This window comes from Diaphorina citri, unplaced genomic scaffold (genome assembly GCF_000475195.1).
Source record: "Diaphorina citri unplaced genomic scaffold, Diaci psyllid genome assembly version 1.1 scaffold2001, whole genome shotgun sequence".
Taxonomy (NCBI): Eukaryota; Metazoa; Arthropoda; class Insecta; order Hemiptera; family Psyllidae; genus Diaphorina; species Diaphorina citri.
Window position 1 is genome coordinate 19,634 of NW_007379427.1, and position 23,316 is coordinate 42,949.

Below are 23,316 nucleotides of genomic sequence, written 5' to 3' on the forward strand. Positions count from 1 at the left end.
TAGCTAAGTGATATTAGGTAGGTAACAACAGTTTGTGTTGGAAAAAACTGCGAAAGAATTGTGAGACTCCTCAGGTTACTTAGGTATTTTCTCAGATGCTCCTGTGTGGGCAATTAAAAATTTTACATTTGATTGAAGATGAGTCGGAATCATTTACTTGGTTCTGATTACTTCAGATCAAGTAGGTTTTAGGTCCAAGACTTTTAGATATGAAAACCGAATAAACCTGACTTACAATATAAGAGTACTGTAGTGATTTTTTGCTAAGTCGCTGAGTTAGTTGTGTGTTTTTACTTTCTATATTTTATATATGTATATATAGGTATATTTTTTTTTTTTTTTTTAAGTCCCTCAATATAATTTTTACTACCTACTACATATTTTTTTATTGATCGAAATTCCAAAGACACTAAGTGTAAACCTAAATCAATCTCTAAAACAAGGTAAGTTTTGTACCTCTGTAGGTAGATCCACACCTACTGAAATACCTACCTACAAAATACCATTTACCTAACTGCCTACTTGCCATAATATAGGTATGCATAGAGTAGGGTCATCCAAGACTCCCTAATACAGAATTCACAGAATTGTCAATTGTGACTTTAATTGTTGTGGGAATTCACATGCATACCTAATGTCCAATTTACAACAATTAATTCAAGTGTAAATGTAAAATGTATGTAAAATGTAAATGTAAATGCAGTTTCTTTGTGTTATTATGTCACAACTTTGGTGCTCACTGCAGCATTGTAGGATTTTCCCAATATCTCAATAATCCTAACATCCAATGTTTACCTATCATGCTGGCACCGGTCGCTATGCGAATTTATATGTCGTAGCTACTCATTTTCCTCACGAGGCTGAGTGGGCCCCGCAACAGCCAGTCACGGAATCAATCATTTGCATGATACAGATTTTTTGACCCCGCCGGGAATCGAACCCGGGTCTCCCGCGTGCAAGGCGGGCGCAGTGACCACTACGCCATGGGAGCTGAATTCAAGTGTAAATGTAACCAAGAGATAGTTTTTCGTGATCGAATACAAGATATATACCTAGGTAAGTAAATAAAAAATAATAAAATCGTCCGTACTTTTATCATTTACTGTTTATTTTATTTCCTTCTTCTTTTTCTTCGCCTTTTCCCGTGTACAGACGGGGTCGGCGTTTTTCGTCAGCCTCTCAATCAGCTCTAACTAGGGTGATTGCTTTGGGCTGACACTTGTTTTTGGCTACTTTGGCTGTTTATTTTATTTTCTGTATAGGAAATTACGTACCTACCTACTGCATACGAGTAACTACTAGGTAAGTATAGGTACGTACTCGTACTATAAGTACCTACCCATGAGTACTGTCTGAATACTTATTATCGAAAACCTATAAATTATGTACCTATTGAGTATTGAACACCCAACCTATCTTAACCTCAATGAAATCAATATATCTGAACAGATAAAACGGCTTCGTCAAACTAATTATATCCATTTATCAAACAATATTGTCAACCTGGGGGATATACTCATCAATAAAGAAAATGAAAACTGAACATTCGTTCCCACTATTGAGCAAGGAGTAATTTTTTGACGAGACAAAATTGATTTTTTGATCCATGGCGCCTCACAAAAGTTTTTACACAAGTCTGAGGTAGGTGAAAAACTTACGTGGTAATAGGTAACTTTTTTTTTAGTGGCTAGTTAACCTATGAGTGCATTATTTTTCGCTCGTTTTTTTGGAATATTTCTTTGCAATTTGCTCGGTGATTTTCAACCATAATTAATTTTTCAGCGATATGACCGCATCGGAGTCAGAAGACAAAGGGGGCGGCAGAGGAACAAAGATCCAAGTTTCCACTGATAACAATCAATCTGTGAACGAGGATTATGAGCCCTATGATCATCGAGACAACCAACATGCCACCTCGTAAGTAGCACTTGCATGACTTGCATACTATGATACTATACTTTGCAAATACCGCAAACCGCAATGGACGATTGCCCCAATTTTCACTCGGGCAAAACCTTGTACAACTTATTTGATTCCGCCCGTCTCAAAATTGGGAACCTCTCTTACAAAATCCGATTCCGCTATATCTCACAAACGATTGGGCTCATAAAAACACTGAAATTTCAATACGACTGGCCTAGCTCACTTGGTGTTGAAGCACCAGATCTTTTGTCAATTACCTCAGCTCAGGCCTTGTATCATAGAAGACCAGAAATTTCCGCTCCGCCGAGATTTTCCGATTCCGCTATATCTCACAAACGATTGCAATGGGCTCATAAAAACACTGAAATTTCAATACGACTGGCCTAGCTCACTTTTCTAAGTGAACAAATTGGTGTTGAAGCACCAGATCTTTTGTCAATTACCTCAGCTCAGGCCTTGTATCATAGAAGACCAGAAATTTCCGCTCCGCCGAGATTCAAACTCAGCACCTCGTATTGAAATGGTTTCATGGTTTCAACGCCTGTGTGACCACAGAGTCACAAAGGCGGACGTAGGAATACCTGTATTCCTCTTTTTAATTCATCTTGATTAGAAAATTCAGCCCAGCTCCCACCCAGATGGAGGATTTCAAAATGTCTACCTACATTACCTTCCTGATTATCCAACTAGGTACATATTTATATGAAATACCTACTTGCAAATAGGGGAATAGGTAGACCCACCTACAATTTACAATCCTACTCAAGAATCTCTTGATCTCTTGACCGAGATATATAATCAGGGATCAGAGCTTCCTCATTAGGATAAATTAATTAATTCTTTCTATTCTTACATTTCTTACGTACATATTTGCTGAATCCGCTCACGATTTTAATTGACCTGATTAATTTATTAAGGAGATGCAGGTGAATAGAATAGAATGGAATTTTAGTAAAAAAAATAAAAATAAAAAAAAATAACAAAAAAATAAAACTACTAGGTAATGCCCGTATAGAGTTTAAGAAGTACCTACTGGCCTATATAAATCCAAAAAAAAAAAAACCTTGACACTGTGGTAACTCTCAGTAATTTCATTGTTAAGATTGGCCATAAACCATAAAGGTTACAAAACCAATGACGATTCTTTTCTGCCGTTCCAGGAACATGGAGACGTTACTTCATCTCATCAAAGGCAGCGTCGGGGCGGGTATGTTGGCTATGCCGTTGGCTTTCAGGCATGCTGGCTTACTCATGGGAACTATAGGGACAATAGTCATCTCCTTCCTGGCCTCTTATTGTATGCATCAACTGGTAAGGTTGTATTAAGCACCACTTTTAGAGGTTCTACCTTCTATAATCTACATTTTAGTGAGTCAGCACCAGCGGGGATAGTCAGCTTCACGTTGTTGCTGTACCAGTAACCGATGCACCAGTAACCAATGAATCACTGGGTAAACATGGTTGGTATTGAGATAGGTGACCATCCGAACAATCGCATTTTATTTTCTTGTTCTCGGTCCAACTCAGGCTGGGCTCAGGTTCATGTGAATGCAGTTTCTTTGTGTTATTATATCACAACTTTGGTGCTCACTACAGCATTGTAGGATTATCTGAAAGTCATAATGAAGATGCAGTTCGTTTTTTCGAGGGGTTTGAATTTGATGTGACTAGAGGATACCTAACTCCTAAAGTTTTTAGTGACGAGGGTTTTATCTTGCATCATTTGGTTACAAACTACCAGCCTCCTAGTAGTTTCCCCGATGATCACCCATCTGGATACCTACCACACAGGAGCAACGTTGCATAACTTCAGTGCCGCTCAACGTTCACCGCCGCTGACTTCTTCATACACTATGTAGGTAAGAGCACATAATTAATATGTAGGGAACTATTGAAGGTAGGTAAATGTGTTGGAGTCCATCCTAATACTTTCCTTTTTCCCATTTTCAGTGTTGCTGTCCGTCTCCGTCCCATTCCTGGACCTTCTCATCTCCATCGTGGGAGGCTTCTGTTTACCCACCGTGGGCATCACGTTTCCCGCCCTCATGGAGATCTGCGTGTTCCATTGGATGCTGATCGTCGGATTGATCATTTGTCCTCTCAATCAAATTCGGAACCTCCACTACCTAAGCCCTCTGTCCGCCATCGGCGACTTTCTTCTCATGGGAGGAATGGCCATCATTTACTATTTCATTTTCCAACATGGCGTCCCATCGTTCGAAGGCAAGAAATGGCTGTCGGATACTCCGTTCACGGGGTTCGCCCTGTTCTTTGGAACTCTGATGTACGCTGTACAGACGATTGGAGTGGTAAGTACAAGGCCTTTCAGCCTCCAGTAGGAATCACTATGTCCGATTTCCTACTAGAGTGAAGATCACAGTTTTAATCACAACATAATTGCGAGTTCGTGCAACCAACATTAGCATCCTGTTTACTGTCCCGTTAGCTAAACTCTTAACGTTATCTAACGAAGACTTGTTTCTTAACATAGGGTCTCTATCATTTTCATAGGTTTGGTTTTATAGCCGACTACGAGCTACTTAAAGTCGCGTCTCTACACTTTCAATGTAAATGTAAGACGGGCCACAGGCCTTAGTGTTGTAGGTATTAGACCAATCTGAATTCCTGTCAATTTTTTCCCCAGATTGTGGCACTTGAGAACAACATGAAAACGCCAGCCGACTATCGGAAGCCTCTGGGTGTGTTTAACGTGGGTATGGTGGTGATTACTGCTGCCTATCTCAGTAGGAATCAGGGAATCACTATGTCCGATTTCCCACTAGAGTGAAGGTCACAGTTTTAATCACAACATAATAGCGAGTTCGTGCAACCAACATTAGCGTCCAGTGCCCTAAATCACCAAAGTATGGAAAAGTATTTACAATTCCATATTTCGATATGATTCGTCCAAATTCAAAATTCTGCTTTTCCATTGGCTATTACACTTGTAAGATACTTTTCCATACTTTGGTGATTTAGGGCACTGTTTACTGTCCCGTTAGCTAAACTCTTTAATGTTATCTGACGAAGACTTGTTTCTTAACATAGGGTCTCTATCATTTTCATAGGTTTGGTTTTAGAGCCGACTACGAGCTACTTAAAGTCGCGCCTCTACACTTCCAATGTAAGACGGACCACGGGCCTTAGTGTTGTAGGTATTAGACCAATCTGAATTCCTGTCAATTTTTTCCCCAGATTGTGGCGCTTGAGAACAACATGAAAACGCCAGCCGACTATCGGAAGCCTCTGGGTGTGTTTAACGTGGGTATGGTGGTGATTACTGCTGCCTATCTGTTCACGGGATTCTGGGGTTATATCAAATGGGGAGACGCTACACAAGCCACCATCACGTGGAATTTGCCCACTTCTAATGCGTAAGTTTCGTTTAATATGCTCTAAGGTACCGTAAAGTCATAAACCTTGAGCCACTCAACTTGATTCGTGAGATACATGCTGTTTGATTCCCCCTCCCCAAGATGATTGATAGAGGGAACTGCAACTGCTATGGTCTTATCGTCCCTCAGGGTCTAGACTAGGGTTGATGGTCCAGGGTCTAGACTAGGGTCGATGGTCCAGGGTCTAGACTAGGGTCAATGGTCCAGGGTCTAGACTAGGGTCGATGGTTCATGGTCTATGGTCCCCGTTGTGAACGCGCGTCGCGCACTAAGGCTAGCCACTCACACTTATACCATCGCGTCGGAACGTGCTTGGCGAAAAACTTTTCAGACCGCGGTCTCAGATTGGTCTGACAGACCTATGTTTCGAGCTTCTTCCGCCACATACGTTCCGACAGATTGAATGCCCTAGGCCTGTCACTATATATGTAAATGCAGTTTTTGTGTTATTATATCACAACTTTGGTGCTCACTGCAGCATTGTAGGATTTTTCCCAATATCTCAATAATCCTAACATCCACTGTTTACCAACATGCTGGCACCGGTCGCTATGCGCATTTATATGTCATAGCTACTCATTTTCCTCACGAGGCTGAGTGGGCCCCACAACATCCAGTCAATAGTGTACCCGATGCACCAGTAACCGATGAATCACCGGGTAAACATGGTTGGTATCGAGATAGGTGACCATCTGAACAATCGCATTTTACTTTCTTGTTCTCGGTCCAACTCAGGCTGGGCTCAGGTCCATGTGAATGCAGTTTCTTTGTGTTATTATATCACAACTTTGGTGCTCACTGCAGCATTGTAGGATTTTTTCCAATATCTCAATAATCCTAACATAATTATTATGTAGGGAACTATTGAAGGTAGGTAAATGTGTTGGAGTCAATCCTAATAATTTCCTTCTTCCCATTTTCAGTGTTGCTGTCCGTCTCCGTCCCATTCTTGGACCTTCTCATCTCCATCGTGGGAGGCTTCTGTTTACCCACCGTGGGCATCACGTTTCCCGCCCTCATGGAGATCTGCGTGTTCCATAATGAGCAGAAACTCACCTGTCTTGTTCTGATGAAGAACATGTTCCTTGTTGTGTTTGGAATCATCTCGTGCGTTCTGAGCTCGTATGTGTGCTTGGTAGCTATTTACGATTTGGAGTGATAAGTGAGTGGCTTTAACCCTTTTGTGACCGATCGTTACGGAGAACGTCTACACCTCGACGTAAAATACAGTTTATATCGGTCACCAAAGTGTTCTGAGCTCGTATGTGTGCTTGGTAGCTATTTACGATTTGGAGTGATTAGTGAGTGGCTTTAACCCTTTTGTGACCGATCGTTACGGAGAACGTCTACACCTCGACGTAAAATACAGTTTATATCGGTCACCAAAGGATTAAAGTGAGGTGGAGGGTGGAGAGATAGAAGAACACGGGAGAGAGCTATTTATGGTTTGGAGTAAGTATGCCACTGTGCCAGCCTAGGTATCTTGGAAGGTAGCGTGCACGGGTGTGTCTGACTTAAAAATGTTAGATCGAACAACAACAATAATAATAGTGCTTATTTATACTGCTCGCATAGGACTGAAAAGTCCCTTTACTCCAGCAGTAGGCTACTACTATTATTGTGGGGAGATAGAAGAAGACGGGAGAGAGCTATGTATGATTTGGAGTAGTAGGTATGCCACTGTGCCAGCCTAGGTAGGTATCTTGGAAGGAAGCGTGCACGGGTGTGTCTGACTTAAAAATGTTAGGTCGAACAATAATAATAATAATAATAACAATGGTGCTTATTTATACTGCTCGCATAGGACTGAAAAGTCCCTTTACTCCAGCAGTAGGTTTATTATTGTGGTCAAATTCTCAAATTATATTGAGGATAAAATTCCATACCTCGGCTGGGATTGAACCCACGCCCTCCTGTTTACCAGGCGAACGCCTTGACCACTACACCACCGAGGCAGGTCCTATGGTACCAACCTTAGTATTGGGTGTTGAATTTCAAAAATTTTAGATGTTCTATCTATCAAATTTCATCACGCCAAGGTTGTATACTTTGTCCTGAAAAGACTGGGTTTGGTCTCGGAACGTCTGGATTCTCTCGAAACGGCTGAATGAACATAATTTGATTTGCACATTGCATATCTACACGAAATTAGCAGGCATTCATACAAATTGGATTACCCGACCTGGTTGAGAATGTTGAGATTACAAGAGTTGGAGAGCAGAGCTAGCGGGCAGCGATAAATCCGAAATAATAGGACAGTAATTTTCTCCGCGCCCGGAATTCGAACTCAGCTCCTTCGGAATACTGCGGATTGAATGCTCATAGGTATCCGTATGTTGACACCCTGTAGGTAAAAAAAAGAAGAAGAAGAAAAAAAAAAACAATTCGCATGTCATCATCATCAAACGTTGAAATGAAATGTCGAAAATTCAAAGCTATCCGTATCCGTATCTATTTTAAGATCCAATGATGTTCCAATATATTGATGAGATGTCAAGTTCGAACGATTGTTTGAACGGCTATTTTTTTTTTTTTTTTTTTTTTTTTAGACTGTGTTAACTCTCAGTGGTAAGATCAGCCGTAAATGAGGCTTATTATGTTAATTTCCACGCAGGCACCGCCGACATCGGTTTCTGCGCCCTCTGGTATGATCAAGTCAAAGTAAAATCCTTCGACATGTCGGTGTTCTGGTCTGCCGTATGTCCCAAGTTCCTCTTCCCCAAGCCGAAGAAATTCCAGACTAATTGGCGCAACCTGTTTGAGCCCTTCAACTGGAAAATTTGGACCCTCCTTCTATCGTGCATTCTCCTTCAGACTCAATTCCTCATGTGGGTCTCAAAACAGTCGTTGCGACTTAAGATCGTCAAGACCCGATGTAAGTAACACGCTTTAACTGGAAAATCTGGACCCTCCTGCTCTCGTGTATTCTCCTGCAAACTCAATTCCTCATGTGGGTCTCAAAACAGTCGTTGCGACTTAAAATCGTCAAAACCCGATGTAAGTAACACGCTTGCTTGCCATGCAGAAGGTCCCGGGTTCAAATCCCATCATCGACAAAAAATTGCTCTCGTTTTTAGATTGCAAATATTTCAACGGGTTACTTTCTGGTGTTCTCGTGTCGACCCAGAACTTAAATGGGAAGTATTGTGTCTCTTCTTAACACGCTTGCTTGCCATGCAGAAGGTTCCGGATTCGAAACCTATCATCGACAAAAAAAAAGAGATGCACACGTTTTTGGATTGCAAATATTTCAACGGGTTACTTTCTGGTGTCCTCGTGTCGACCCAGAACTTAAATGGGAAGTATTGTGTCTCTTCTCGCCCATCTGATGAGAGGCATACTACGGGATGGACAAACTCCGACACAGACCACATTCGGCTAATGTAGCAGTTGTTTCATTGCTACGAAATAAAACAGCGCGGCGGTGAAACACTTTTTTTTTACTAGGTATTCTAGGTACGAAATACAAACACTCTTTCTCTCTCTTTTTTTTTTTTTAGTATGTCGAGAATTAATCGATCTGGTTTCTCCATTACTTCCAGACTATCTTCATCCAATGAACTCTCTCCTAGAAGTGATCCGCATTCTGTTCATGGCCGGTTGTATGTCTACTAAGAAAATGCCTCATCTAGGTCCAATCCGTCATCTGATATCCTGGTGGTGAGTATTATTACTTTCTATTAGGTATAATATTTAAGTTGGCAAAAGAAAAAAAATCTTTAGTCATTGTTGAAAAAAATACAAAATTTGGAATTAAAAAATAAGTCCCAGGTGCAGCACACCACCCTACGAGATACGAGAGTTTTTTTTTATTATTATTATTTTTTTTTATTTTTTTTTTATTGAAGAGGTTTGATCGAGGGAACTGTAATTGCTAAGGTCTCTTACTGTCGCGAAAGCGAAGAGTGAAAGAAGACATGATAGGAGAAAGAGTCGTATAATTTTTTGTACTTACAACTAAAGTTGTGTAAATAAAGAAAGAGTCGTTCCGAGAATGAACATTATCCCATCAGGATGAAATTCGCCCCGGGCGGGAATCGAATCCGGGGCCTAGCGCTTACAAGTTAGACGCTCTATCCACCAAGCTAACTAGGCTGGCTGACTCTTGAGTGGATAGATTCAGGCCTTTTCAGAGAGTTCTGGCAATCAGGTAGACTTGATTTCCTCCGTTCGGTTTTAGATTCGGTCTTAACCACTCGACCACCTTTTCTTTACCCTCCCCAGGTTTGTCTTCAGCCTGATCGTAGCCACCATCTACTCCTCCAGCTATTATTCTCATATCACACCTCCCCCGAATACACATCCAAGATGGGGGGCACATCTGAAAATCCGAAGATATAGGAACATTCCACCAAAATTCCACCAAACAGGTGTTACGTATTTTAGACGTAGCTAAACAGCTTTCTGTTTTCTAATTCTTCTCAGGTTTGTCTTCAGTCTAATCGTAGCCACCATCTACTCCTCCAGTTACTACTCTCATCTCACATCCCCCGAATACACGCCCAAGATAGAGGGCATCAGACAGTTATTGGAGCAGAAGATAAGATGGGGGAGCTCCTTCCCTCCACCCCACTCTTGGATTTTTCACTCGTCTGTGAGTATTTTTTATTTTAGATGAGTATTTTACGGCCGTTTTTATTATTTCGTAGCGATGCATTAGATGTATGTGGTCTGTGTCGTAGCATGCCCATCCCATAGTATGTCCCCGAATACACGCCCAAGATAGAGGGCATCAGACAGCTATTGGAGCAGAAGATAAGATGGGGGAGCTCCTTCCCTCCACCCCACTCTTGGATTTTTCACTCGTCTGTGAGTAATCACTAGGATCGAAAATTGAAAGTTTTCGAATTTCAAAACGCCTGATCTGCCAGCCTAGTTAGTTTGGTTGGTAGCGCGTCTGCCTTGTAGACGCTAGGCCGCGGGTTCGATCCCCGCCCGGGGCGGATTTTATCCTGAACGGATAATGTTCGTTTTTGGAACGGCTGGCTTTCTCTTATCCTGTCTTCCTTTTCTCTTCGATTTCGGGACGATAACACCTTGGTAGTTACAGTTTCCTCTATCAAACCTCTTCAAAAAAAAGTCTGACCTCTCAATAGTTGCCAAATGATCTCGTAAGTAATTCCTGAAAGTTTGTCGAAAATCAATTGACATCTTCAGGTGGCGCAATTGCGTCAAAGTTTCGACTACTTTTGAGAATGAGATTTGAAGGGGCAACATGAGTTTTTCCTATATTTTCGGCCACAACTCGAAACGAGTAGGTAGGTCACACAATTCACTCATCTTGATTGCTCTCTTGCTAGTCAGGAGGTCACGACTTCAAAACCCAGCTTGTTTTTCTTTTTTTGTCTTTTCCCATTCCAACGGGATCGTGTTAAATTAGCACCTCATTCGTGTTAGATTGGCACCTCTTTTGAGTGTTTTAAATCAGAGTGAAGGAAAATGTCTCCTCTTTATTTATTTATTTATTCCATGGGTATTCTCTTCCAGGACAGCATACATCAGGAGTATGGCAGATTCTACGAGGTGGAACATTCTGTAGAGCAGCGTATAGCTCGTCTTGCAGAAGGCAACTATGCTGCCTATTGCACAAATCTGAACAATCTATTCTTCATGGATGTTCGCGTAGGTATGTTTCTATGCCAGGTATGTCAATTACTTGGGTATGTTTCTATGCCAGGTGTGTCAATTACTTAGGTATGTTTCTATGCCAGGTATGTCAATTACTTAGGTATGTTTCTATGCCAGGTATGTCAATTACTTAGGTATGCTTCTATGCCAGGTATTTCAATCGCGTAGGTATGTTTCTATGCCAGATATGTCAATTACTTAGGTATGTTTCTATGCCAGGTATGTCAATTACTTAGGTATGTTTCTATGCCAGGTATGTTAATTACTTAGGTATGCTTCTATGCCAGGTATTTCAATCGCGTAGGTATGTTTATATGCCAGGCATTTCAATTGCGTAGGTATGTTTATATGCCAGGTATGTCAATTACTTAGGTATGTTTCTATGCCAGGTATGTCAATTACTTAGGTATGTTTCTATTCCAGGTATGTCAATTACTTAGGTATGTTTCTATGTCAGGTATGTCAATTACTTAGGTATGTTTCTATGCCAGGTATGTCAATTACTTAGGTATGTTTCTATGCCACGTATTTCAATCGCGTAGGTATGTTTATATGCCAGATATATCAATTACTTAGGTATGTTTCTATGCCAGGTATGTCAATTACTTAGGTATGTTTCTATGCCAGGTATGTCAATTACTTAGGTATGCTTCTATGCCAGGTATTTCAATCGCGTAGGTATGATTATATGCCAGGTATGTCAATTACTCAGGTATGTTTCTATGCCAGGTACCTCCTATCTGGAACAAGTGAACAAAATCATTCTCCGACTTCTTCAGAGCGGGATTATAGACTACTGGCTGATCCGTATAATCCTACTGCATTACCATCGTAATCCATTCAACCGCGTGTATGAATATAAACCGCAAAGTAATAAGAATATTCATGAACCCCTCACACTATCCAGCCTGGAGGTAAGTGGTTTTAGCTAAATTCCTTTTAGGTAGGTATCAGCTTGAAAAAAAAAACTCATTTGGGTCAAGTTTAGCATACATAAATACATAAATGCTTGTTAGAAATGTTGATCCCCACTTAAAACACCCACGTAAATTTTATGTCTTGACCTGGACTCGAACCACCAACCTTCAGTTTCGAAATCCAACGCGTTAATCACTACACCACTGACAGGAGCGTATCCCGGATTTTATCAAGGGGTTGGGGAGGTAAGAAAACATTTCAGTATTAAGAGGAATAAGGTGGAAAAATTTGGACCGATTGCAATACTTTCTCATTACGTTGTATAGGTTCCCTATACGTAAGGGTAATAGAAAGTAAAAAAGTAAAAATGTAACTTTAAAGCAAATTGTATGAACGCCGTGAAACTTCTAATGTATGCAATGAATATATGTGATGGTCCCCAGAACGGACACAAGCATTCCCTTCGCAATTTCCCGTCTTCTGATTGAAGATCTTTTCCCCTATTTTGGCGTAATAGCGCCTGTACGAAACCATCGGAAAAAGAGCGGGAAGGAGTTTCAGAAGAAGTGGAAATTTCGAAAGGTTTTTTTTTTTTTTTCAAGATGAGTGTTCCACCGCCGTTGTTATTTTGTAGCAATGAAACAACTGCTACATTAGACACGTGTGAGTGGTCTGTGTCGTAGAATGCCCATCCCGTAGTATGCATCTCATCAGATGGGCAAGAAGGGAGACAATACTTCCCATTTAGGTGCTGGGCTGCTGGGTCAACACGAGAACACCAGAAAGTAACCTGTTGAAATATTTGCAACCGAAAAACTATCGTTGAAAAATGCAACTTTTTTTTTGTCCCCAGGGAGCATTCTACTTGTACCTGGTAGGGAACACTCTAGCTGGGGTGATATTCCTGGTGGAACTCAGACACAATCGAGGCCGTCTGAGCGAGAAAAATCAAGCGCTCCTATTGGCTCCCAAACCCAGGTTCCCGCGCATGCGCAGAAGTCAACGCATTCTGTTTGTTCAGCCTCAGAATAGACGATGTGTTGGAAACACATGCACCTATACCTTATCCATTTGAATATGGCAGCAAGGAGTCATCTAAAAAGTAGGCTACGTTGCCAAACGTGTCAAAGGTTCAACGGGAATAAAATTAAATATTACAATTATTATTTCATACAATTTTTAATCTGTACACTTCACATTACACAGCAATCTCAATTTTTCTGGGTAAAAAAGTTTTCTCAGATTCTCAGAAACCCTATTTAAATCAACAATCACAGGATATAGTAGTCCAGCTACTGGTCCCGTGCAAGGCTAGCCACTAGCTATCAGGTAGACCTGAGAGGTACACCCGATCGGGTCTACCTGATAGTGTGTGTGCTCCTCACGTATCAGGTAGACCTGACAGGTGGACCTTTTCATCCGTACCTGTCAGTTCTACCTGATAGTGTGTGTGCTCCTCACGTATCAGGTAGATCTGACAGGTACGCGGACCTGATGAGCCGTACCTGTCAGGTCTACCTGATAGTGTGTGTGCTCATCAGGTATCACGTATCAGGTAAACCTAACATTCGAACCTTTTCAGCCGTCCCTGTCAGGTCTACCTGATAGTGTGTGTACTCATCAGGTAACAGGTAGAAATGACAGACGGTCCTGATCAGGAGTCTTACGGAACACTTCTGATTTCATAAGAAAAGTATTATCTTTACATTAAATAGCTTACAAATCCGAATTGTAGCCCCCGGCGGCCCCGCTAAACCGGAGATAGAGTGGCTGGCCTCAGCACAATGGAGGAGTTGCAAATGGGTAAAAATTATGAATAAATGGTCGATTCCTATGTAAAAAGTTGGGAAAAATCCAAATCTGAGGTTAGTTCTTGCGGTTCTAAGGATTAGGCCTCCTCACTAACCTTGATTATCTGATCCAAATGTGGCCGTCTATTTGCCTCCAAACTCAAAAATCTGAGACCCTATCGATCCAAATGTAGCAAATGAATGTTCATTTGATTCTAACCCAAAAATCTGAAATTCTAACCAAAGACATTTTGCATGAGAAGCATTTGTATTCTTCCGACCACTCACGCTCACACTGTCTGACAGACCTAGGTCTGACAAACAGTCAGAATGTGTGTGGAGCAAAAAGCTTCCGGCTTAAGTCTTCGTGCCTTTCCTCGCCACACTCGTTCTGACTGTCTGAGCGTGAGTGGCTGACCTGACAGGTACACCTGATCCGGTCCGCCTGTCAGGTCTACCTGGTAGTTTGTGACCGGCATTACTTACCCCCTGTTCCATACAGTCAGTTCTTGCGGTTCTAAGGATTAGGCCTCCTCACTAACCTTGATTATCTGATCCAAATGTGGCCGTCTATTTGACTCCAAACTCAAAAATCTGAGACCCTATCGATCCAAATGTAGCAAATGAATGTTCTGTTTGTCTGAGCGTGAGTGGCTGGCCTAATAATAGACCTGACAGGTACACCTGATCCGGTCCGCCTGTCAGGTCTACCTGGTAGTTTGTGACCGGCATTACTTACCCCCTGTTCCATACAGTCTAGCATCCTCATCACGTGTTGCTTGGGAGCAAGGGAACGTATAACGCAACGTGTGAACCTTGGACCCCAGACCCGACAGCAAGGCGTGGTGTTTAGTCTCGGCATAGTAAGATATCATCGACATAAACTCGTACAAGTTGTAGAAGTTGGTCTCTGGAGCAAATATAAGCGCCTTGAAGTGTTTGCCCACTGTCGACAAACACATCTGGGTTCTCAGATGGTCCAACATGTGCTGAAAAGCAAGTTACCGTGTGAGTCGAGTACTTTTTCTGCGAGAAATGTTCCTTATTTCTGAATAGTGTGGATTGGGGTTCTTTTGACACAAGTGCAATTTCGAGACACCAACTATGATTTTCTCAAATTACATATGCTTTGAGCTCGAGCCAAGGACTCTTATGTAGTCTACATATAAGAATGTCCTTTGAGACCATTAAATTTGGTGTCTCGAGATAGATTGCACTTGTCTCAAAATTACAAATTACCCCAAACCAATCTACCTAATTTTCATCAGAGAGGGAACCACTGTTGCCGAGAAGTCGTAGGCGTACGAGGTACCACTCTAGGAATGTCACGAATCTGGAATTCTGGATGTATTCTTGATTAATATTCTACTCATTGCTTATCGTCAGTGTCCTAAAAAAACCTCCGTGTGACCAATCAACATCCCTAAGGCCAACCACTCATTATCAGGTAGACCTGACGACAGGTGCAGGTCTACCTGATAGTGAGTGGCTGGCCTAACTGTTCGACAATTTCCGGAACCCTTCGGACCAGCTTCGTCACTCACCGTCCATCCGGAGTAGTAGTTATATTTCCGTCGCGTCAGCGTGTGGTCGTCAAACACAAACGTATGCCAGGACGCGGGCAGATGGAATGCATAGTACCAATTCCTGCACACTTGTGATGCAGCATACCGCTGACTCATGTTGAGAGTGCTGTAGATTTTCTCCAGAATCAGCTCGGGCAGATCAGCCCAGTCCCCGCGATATACGTTCTCGTCAATGTTATCTGAGAATGGAAACAACTTTAGTATAAATTCCTGCTGACTTGAGATGCTGCATATCGCTGACTCATGTTGAGAGTGCTGTAGATTTTCTCCAGAATCAGCTCGGGTAGATCAGCCCAGTCCCCGCGATATACGTTCTCGTCAATGTTATCTGAGAATGGAAACAACTTTAGTATAAATTCCTGCTGACTTGAGATGCTGCATATCGCTGACTCATGTTGAGAGTGCTGTAGATTTTCTCCAGAATCAGCTCGGGTAGATCAGCCCAGTCCCCGCGATATACGTTCTCGTCAATGTTATCTGAGAATGGAAACAACTTTAGTATAAATTCCTGCTGACTTGAGATGCTGCATATCGCTGACTCATGTTGAGAGTGCTGTAGATTTTCTCCAGAATCAGCTCGGGTAGATCAGCCCAGTCCCCGCGATATACGTTCTCGTCAATGTTATCTGAGAATGGAAACAACTTTAGTATAAATTCCTGCTGACTTGAGATGCTGCATATCGCTGACTCATGTTGAGAGTGCTGTAGATTTTCTCCAGAATCAGCTCGGGTAGATCAGCCCAGTCCCCGCGATATACGTTCTCGTCAATGTTATCTGAGAATGGAAACAACTTTAGTATAAATTCCTGCTGACTTGAGATGCTGCATATCGCTGACTCATGTTGAGAGTGCTGTAGATTTTCTCCAGAATCAGCTCGGGTAGATCAGCCCAGTCCCCGCGATATACGTTCTCGTCAATGTTATCTGAGAATGGAAACAACTTTAGTATAAATTCCTGCTGACTTGAGATGCTGCATATCGCTGACTCATGTTGAGAGTGCTGTAGATTTTCTCCAGAATCAGCTCGGGTAGATCAGCCCAGTCCCCGCGATATACGTTCTCGTCAATGTTATCTGAGAATGGAAACAACTTTAGTATAAATTCCTGCTGACTTGAGATGCAGAATATCGGCTGATGGACTGAAGCAGACTGAACGTAGAGTCCCCATCTTAGAATTACTTCAATCACCAAAGCTTTTATTGAGGGTACCTACTCACAAAGCCACGGAATTGCATTCCATATACTTAGGATTCGATTCCCGGAAATACCTACAAATCCTATTACAGTAAATGTTTAATTTTACATATTTGCCTGCCTCGGTGGTGTAGTGGTCAAGGCGCTCGCCTGGTAAACAGGAGGGCGTGGGTTCAATCCCAACCGAGGTATGGAATTTTATCCTCAATATAATTTGAGAATTTGACCACAATAATAGTAGTAGCCTACTGCTGGAGTAAAGGGACTTTTCAGTCCTATGCGAGCAGTATAAATAAGCACTATTATTATTATTATTATTATAAAGGACCCTTTCTATCCTATATCCTATCCGAAAAGTATAAATAAACACTCATTTTATTTTTTCGTAAAAAAGCACACACCAATGCAGCATTTATAATTTTTTATAAGTAGGTACACAGTCATAACTCTATGGAAACATTACCTACACCTAGTGCTTTTATCACAGTCGTATATTATTATTACCTGAGGATATCGATTGAAGCCGGGAAAATCCCTGAGCCGAGTGAGCCGGGAAACTCCCTGTTCCGGGGAAACTCTGGTAGCGGCTTATCACACAAAACTGCGGAACATGATTGCACCCATACCACTTGTGGGAGATGGCAGACCTTAGTGACAACGGAACAGAGAAACGGCATACTACGAAACATTGCGCTGGACCGGGGCCAACTGCAAATATGCATAGGGTCCGTGGTGCACTGTTCATTTGCCGGTTCGTTCGGAAGGCTTGGGGGATTTTTCTTCCCCTTTTTGAGGTTTGATAAAGGGAACTAACTGTAACTGCTTGCTAAGAGTGCCAAGATCTTTTCGTCCCGAAAACGAAGAGAGAAGGTAAAGAGGATAGGAGAACGCCAGCCGTTCCGAGAACGAACCTCATCTGTTTAGGATAAAATCCGCCCCGGGCTGTAATAATCGAACCGGTGACCTAGCGCTTACAAGACAAGATAAGACAGACACGCTACCTCCCAAGCTATATATAGGCTAGTTTGGGGCAATTAAACCGAATGGAGCTTAGCGGCGTTATGAAGTTAAATTAGGTAGGTATACCTACCTAATAATATTATTACGGACTGACAAAAGCTATTCTCCTCCTCACCTACCCTCACCCAACTTGAGTGGGGACCGGAAAAATACAGTAGCATGCAATTGTTCAAATGGTCACCCATCAGCCTTCGATTCATTTTAGGGTCATACATAGATTACCAGAATAGCAGCCCTGGACCCTAAGAAGGCGTCCACAAAAAATGAAGAAATTGAGCTGAGTATTTTTTCTGCAATGGTCTCGGCGAGGGTCTATGGTCGCCGTTGTGGCTGCGCACTAAAACACAGAGTCCTCTATCCCTTTAATAGGGACCTAATAGGGTCTATCGGACCCTGTAGGTCCGCGAGATTCTATTTTCAAACTCATGTGAATGTTATTCTAGTTGCTCTCTCAGCATGCTCGAATGTTATTAGTGTTTACGTCCGTCAATTTTCCAAACAACACACACACAAGGAATGAGATTTCCTCTTGGAGTTTTCAGATTTTCTTGTCCGAAAAATAAATATATACCTCTAAGGTAATTAGGTAGGTATATACCTTTTTACCTATGTATTATCCACCAACGCCTATCCATCTACCACTCGACCCAGTTGTGTAGGTAATAGGCTCGTCCCTACCTTTACCTACTTATTACCTGCTCTTGTCCGAAAAATAAATAAATAAATATATACCTAGGTAATTAGGTATATACCTTTTTACCTATTATCCACCAACGCCTATCCATCTACCACTCGACCCAGTTGTGTAGGTAATAGGCTCGTCCCTACCTTTACCTACTTATTACCTGCCTACCTAGTTGAGTCCACTCCATTTCAAATTGCAACAAATTCTTTTCGGTATCTACCTACTTATTTGAGTGATAAATTAGAAATTAGGTAGGCAAAGGTAAACCTATGGATAAAGTACCTTTTATGTACCTAACTACACCTTCATGTACCTAGATTACCTAGAAGTAGGTACCTATTTAGTAGATGTAAATATTGTAAAATAGGTAGGTCAGTAAAAAATTCTACTTTTATTGAGTTGAGCAATCTACACCTACTCAACCATGTCCAAACGTATCTACATGAAACGCCTTCAAATTATAATGTCTTCCCGAATGCTGCACGCAATGCTCGGATGATGTAGCGCCTTCAAATTTTTCGTTACTTTGTTTTGTTTACTTTTTTTTATCACAAGTGACAAGATTTTCTTTTGAACTTTTCAAGTTTTTCCGACTTTTTATCAGTTTTTCCTGGATTTTCCGGCTTCTATCACAAGTGACAAGATTTTCTTTTGAACTTTTCAAGTTTTTCCGACTTTTTATCAGTTTTTCCTGGATTTTCCGGCTTCACTCTATCAAGCCTCTTCAAGCTCAGTCTAGTTAGATTGCCAGCCTTGCTTGATAAACCATTCAATCTATTACAGTTCCCTCTATCAAGCCTCTTCAAGCCCAGTCTAGTTAGATTGCCAGCCTTGCTTGATAAACCATTCAATCTATTACAGTTCCCTCTATCAAGCCTCTTCAAGCCCAGTCTAGTTAGATTGCCAGCCTTGCTTGATAAACCATTCAATCTATTACAGATCCTTACACATAATGTAGGTACGTAATAGACAGTAAAAAGCGGTAATGATAAACAGTCCCCACACAACCTTTTTGCAAGTGATTACGTTACCTTTTTCGATCCTGAAGCAATAATTTGGTGGACCTCTGTAGATACTTGGAAAGTTCAAGTACTACTACAACTTCAAAGTAGTCTACAAGTAAGTACCTACTACATACTTACTTAGGTACTTTAGGTTAAGTATCTCCACTCTTCAAACAACACCTATTTACTCTGATTTTGTAAAGGGTAAATGCTTTTAGTTGTGATTAAAAAGTTTCAAACAAACAAAACAGAAGTCAAAGTCACCTTTTCTCCAAATTCTTGGCATTTTTCCTACAGTCTTCTAGTTGTCCATTTTGCTACGTGCCTTTACTGCCTTTTATAAATTGAATACCAGCCGATTTAGCTTGGAGGGTAGCACTTCTTGTCTGGTAAGCGCTAAGTCCCGGGTTTAATTCCCGCCCGGGACGGATTTTATCCTTAACGGATAATGTTCGTTCTCGGAATGGCAGGCTTTCTCCTATCCTGTTTTCCGTTTCTCTTCGCTTTCGGGACGATAAAAACAACTTTGTGGTGTGTCCACACATAGTCGATCGGTGAGGTGAATCTATGTTGTCGAGGCAGTGTGGACGGTTCAGTCGACATCGGTCGATGGCCGGTCAACTATGTGTGGACATACCCAATGAGCCCTTAGCAGTTACAGTTCCCTCTATTAAACCTCTCTAAAAAGAACCCCTCGATAAGAAATAAAACTCGATAATAAATAAACCTCGATAAGAAATAACTTTGGTCTTTTCCCTTGAATTATTTCTTATCGAGGTTCCGCATCAGGATAAAATCCGCCCCGGGCGGGAATCGAACCCGCGGCCTAGCGCTTACAAGGCAGGCGCGCTACCAACTAGGCTGGCCCAAGGGGTTTAAAACGTCACTAATATACCTAATACTAACGTCAGGAATACCTGATACCTAAGTGATGAGGTTTTTAATGACGAGGGTTTTATACTTCATGAGGCGACAAGCTACCCGCCTCCTTGCCATAACCTCAACTAGCCTGAGTGGCTGGCTGGAAAAGCCACCAAGCACACGACTGCCCAGATGGTCACCCATCCGAATACGAACCAAGCGCAACGTTGTTTAACTCCAGTGATCAAACGCCAATATTCCTCCTGATTCCAGACAGTTTCGTGGGAATTGAGGAGCGGATTTTCCTGGAAATCGCCTTGCGTTTGAATCTCACTTGGAAGTTGAGTATCCCTGAAAAGAGAAAAGTGTATGGGACACCTTTCCCTAACAAGAGTCTGGGTGGGGGACTTATGACTGATCTGTACAAAGGTATGTATTGAATATTTATTGTTTATTCTAAATAGGTAGCTAGGAAAAAAAAAACGGTGTTTTTTATTAGAGGTTTGATAGAGGGAACTGTAACTGCTAAGATCTTATCACCCCGAAAGTGAAAAGAGAAGGAAGACAGGGAAAGGTAGGAGAAAGCCAGCCGTTCTGAGAACGAACCTTATTTGTTTAGGATGAAGTTCGCCTTGGATGGAAATCATCGAGCCCGCGGCCTGAATATTTATTGTTTATTGTAAATAGGTAGCTAGGAAAAAAAAACGGTGTTTTTTTATTAGAGGTTTGATAGAGGGAACTAAAAATCGATGTTTTTTTATTAGAGGTTTGATAGAGGGAACTGTAACTGCTAAGATCTTATCATCCCGAAAATGAAAAGAGAAGGAAGACAGGGTAGGAGAAAGCCAGCCGTTCTGAGAACGAACCTTATTTGTTTAGGATGAAGTTCGCCTTGGATGGAAATCATCGAGCCCGCGGCCTAGCGCTTACAAGGATACAAGGCAGGCTCCCTTCCAAACCCTTCAGACTGTGTTAACTCTCAGTGGTAAGATAAGCCGTAAATGAGGCTTATTATGTTAATTTCCACGCAGGTACCGCCGACATCGGTTTCTGCGCCCTCTGGTATGATCAAGTCAAAGTAAAATCCTTCGACATGTCGGTGTTCTGGTCTGCCGTATGTCGTAACTTTAAAGCAAATTGTATGAACGCCTTGAAACTTCTAGTGTATGCAATGTGCAATGAATATATGTGATGGTCACCAGAACGAACACAATCATTCCCTCCGCAATTTCCCGTCTTCTGATTGAAGATCTTTTCCCCTATTTTGGCGTAATGGCGCCTGTACGAAACCATCGGAAAAAGAGCGGGAAGGAGTTTCAGAAGAAGGGGAAATTCCGAAAGGATTTTTTTTTTTTCAAGATGAGTGTTCCACCGCCGTTGTTATTTTGTAGCAATGAAACAAGTGCTACATTAGACGCATTTGGTCTGTGTCGTAGAATGCCCATCCCGATGCTTGTTAGAAATGTTGATCCCCACTTCAAACACCCACGTAAATTTTATGTCTTGACCTGGACTCGAACCACCAACCTTCAGTTTCGAATTCCAAGGCGTTTATCACTACACCACTGACAGGACCGTATCCCGGATTTTATCAAGGGGTTGGGGAGGTAAGAAAACATTTCAGTATTAACACTTTGAGTGCCAAGCCATATTTTGAAGAATTTACCCAGGGGCCCAACGGCGCACTTATTTGTGCGACATGCACTTTTTGTAAAATCTCGTCGCACGTATGTGTGCGACGATGCACTTTTTTTAAAATCGGTACTAATTTTAGACTGATTCCCTATTTTTATTGCATGTCGCACACCCATGGGTGATTGTCTGGGCAATCACCTGTGTAAACGCAATACTATACTTACTTGCTTGGGTTACCATGGGTGATTGTCTGGGCAATCACCTGTGTAAACGCAATACTATACTTACTTGCTTGAGTTACCACGGGTGATTGGGCAATCACCTGTGTAAACGCAATACTATACTTACTTGCTTGGGTTACCATGGGTGATTGTCCGGGCAATCACCTGTGTAAACGCAATACTATACTTACTTGCTTGGGTTACCATGGGTGATTGTCTGGGCAACCACCTGTGTAAACGCAATACTATACTTACCTACTTAGGTTACCACGGGTGATTGTCTGGGCAATCACCTGTGTAAACGCAATACTATAGGTACTTACCTGCTTGGGTTACCACGGGTGATTGTCTGGGCAATCACCTGTGTAAACGCAATACTATACTTACTTGCTTGGGTTACCACGGGTGATTGTCTGGGCAATCACCTGTGTAAACGCAATACTATAAAAAATGAGTCCCAGGTGCAGCACACCGCCCTACGAGAGCTTTTTTTTATTTATTATTGAAGAGGTTTGTTATTAATTAGATTCATATTAGACACCCAAATTAGATAATGGCTTACCTTATTTTATAATTGACTAGGGTTCTTAGTTGGTTAGTTGGTTTGAAGAGGTTTGATAAAAGGAACTGTAATTGCTAAGGTCTCTTACTGTCGCGAAAGCGAAGAGTGAAAGAAGACATGATAGGAGAAAGAGTCGTTCCGAGAATGAACATTATCCCATCAGGATAAAATCCGCCCCGGGCGGGAATCGAATCCGCGGCCTAGCGCTTACAAGCGCTTACAAGTCAGACGCTCTATCAACCAAGCGAACTAGGCTGGCTGACATACTCTTGAGTGGATGGATTCAGGCCTTTTCAGAGAGTTCTGGCAATCAGGTAGACTTGATTTCCTCCGTTCGGTTTTAGATTCGGTCTTAGGCTGTGTTTATGTACTGGGCTGAGATAGGCCTTTCTTGGCGTGTGGAAAATGATGTGGTAACTTAACACAGAGCCTTCATGAGCGTGTAAAGTTGGCGGGAAATTCGAAATTTTGATTTTTTTTCCGCAACGCGTACAATCTGAATTCATTTTTTACTTTTTATCTCTAGTTTGCACGTTTATATTATACTTTTCATTTAAATTAGATATTACAAACAAGCGAATTACAAAGCAAACAAAAATAAAGTTTATATTATACTTTTTATTTAAATTAGATATTAAAAACAAGCGAATTACAAAGCAATCAAAAGTAAATATAAAATAAATTTTAAAAGTTGCCGCCAGGACAGAGGGTTAGAAAAAATGCCCAACAATCCCACGCTATCCTTGCTTAAGTTACCACTCCAATGCAAAACTGTAGAAACAATATCCTATCTCACCTTGTCCGAGCTTATCTCAGCCCTGTACATAAACACACCCCCAACCACTCGACCACCTTTCCTTTACCCTCCCTAGGTTTGTCTTCAGCCTAATCGTA

The 23,316-nt window shown here is 41.7% G+C and overlaps 4 protein-coding genes across 4 annotated transcripts; all 4 read left to right on the plus strand.

The window, feature by feature from the left end:
• The first annotated feature begins 1,429 nt into the window (after window positions 1-1,429).
• Window positions 1,430-5,315, plus strand: LOC103517888 (proton-coupled amino acid transporter-like protein CG1139). Its single transcript, XM_026829835.1, has 6 exons — window positions 1,430-1,641; window positions 1,783-1,917; window positions 3,084-3,245; window positions 3,301-3,374; window positions 3,874-4,232; window positions 5,119-5,315. Exons 1-6 carry the CDS (start codon window positions 1,607-1,609, stop codon window positions 5,299-5,301), a joined length of 948 nt encoding a protein of 315 aa, XP_026685636.1. The 5' UTR covers window positions 1,430-1,606; the 3' UTR covers window positions 5,302-5,315.
• A 668-nt stretch (window positions 5,316-5,983) lies between these two features.
• On the plus strand, window positions 5,984-11,208 carry LOC103517890. The gene is made up of 7 exons (XM_017447616.2): window positions 5,984-6,002; window positions 6,242-6,436; window positions 7,933-8,193; window positions 8,861-8,978; window positions 9,744-9,912; window positions 10,806-10,961; window positions 11,200-11,208. Exons 1-7 carry the CDS (start codon window positions 5,984-5,986, stop codon window positions 11,206-11,208), a joined length of 927 nt encoding a protein of 308 aa, XP_017303105.2.
• On the plus strand, window positions 10,988-13,010 carry LOC103517891. Its single transcript, XM_026829833.1, has 2 exons — window positions 10,988-11,860; window positions 12,718-13,010. Exons 1-2 carry the CDS (start codon window positions 11,627-11,629, stop codon window positions 12,937-12,939), a joined length of 456 nt encoding a protein of 151 aa, XP_026685634.1. The 5' UTR covers window positions 10,988-11,626; the 3' UTR covers window positions 12,940-13,010.
• A 5,553-nt stretch (window positions 13,011-18,563) lies between these two features.
• Window positions 18,564-21,196, plus strand: LOC103517893. The gene is made up of 3 exons (XM_026829836.1): window positions 18,564-18,628; window positions 20,225-20,433; window positions 21,036-21,196. Exons 1-3 carry the CDS (start codon window positions 18,564-18,566, stop codon window positions 21,194-21,196), a joined length of 435 nt encoding a protein of 144 aa, XP_026685637.1.
• Window positions 21,197-23,316: the final 2,120 nt, after the last annotated feature.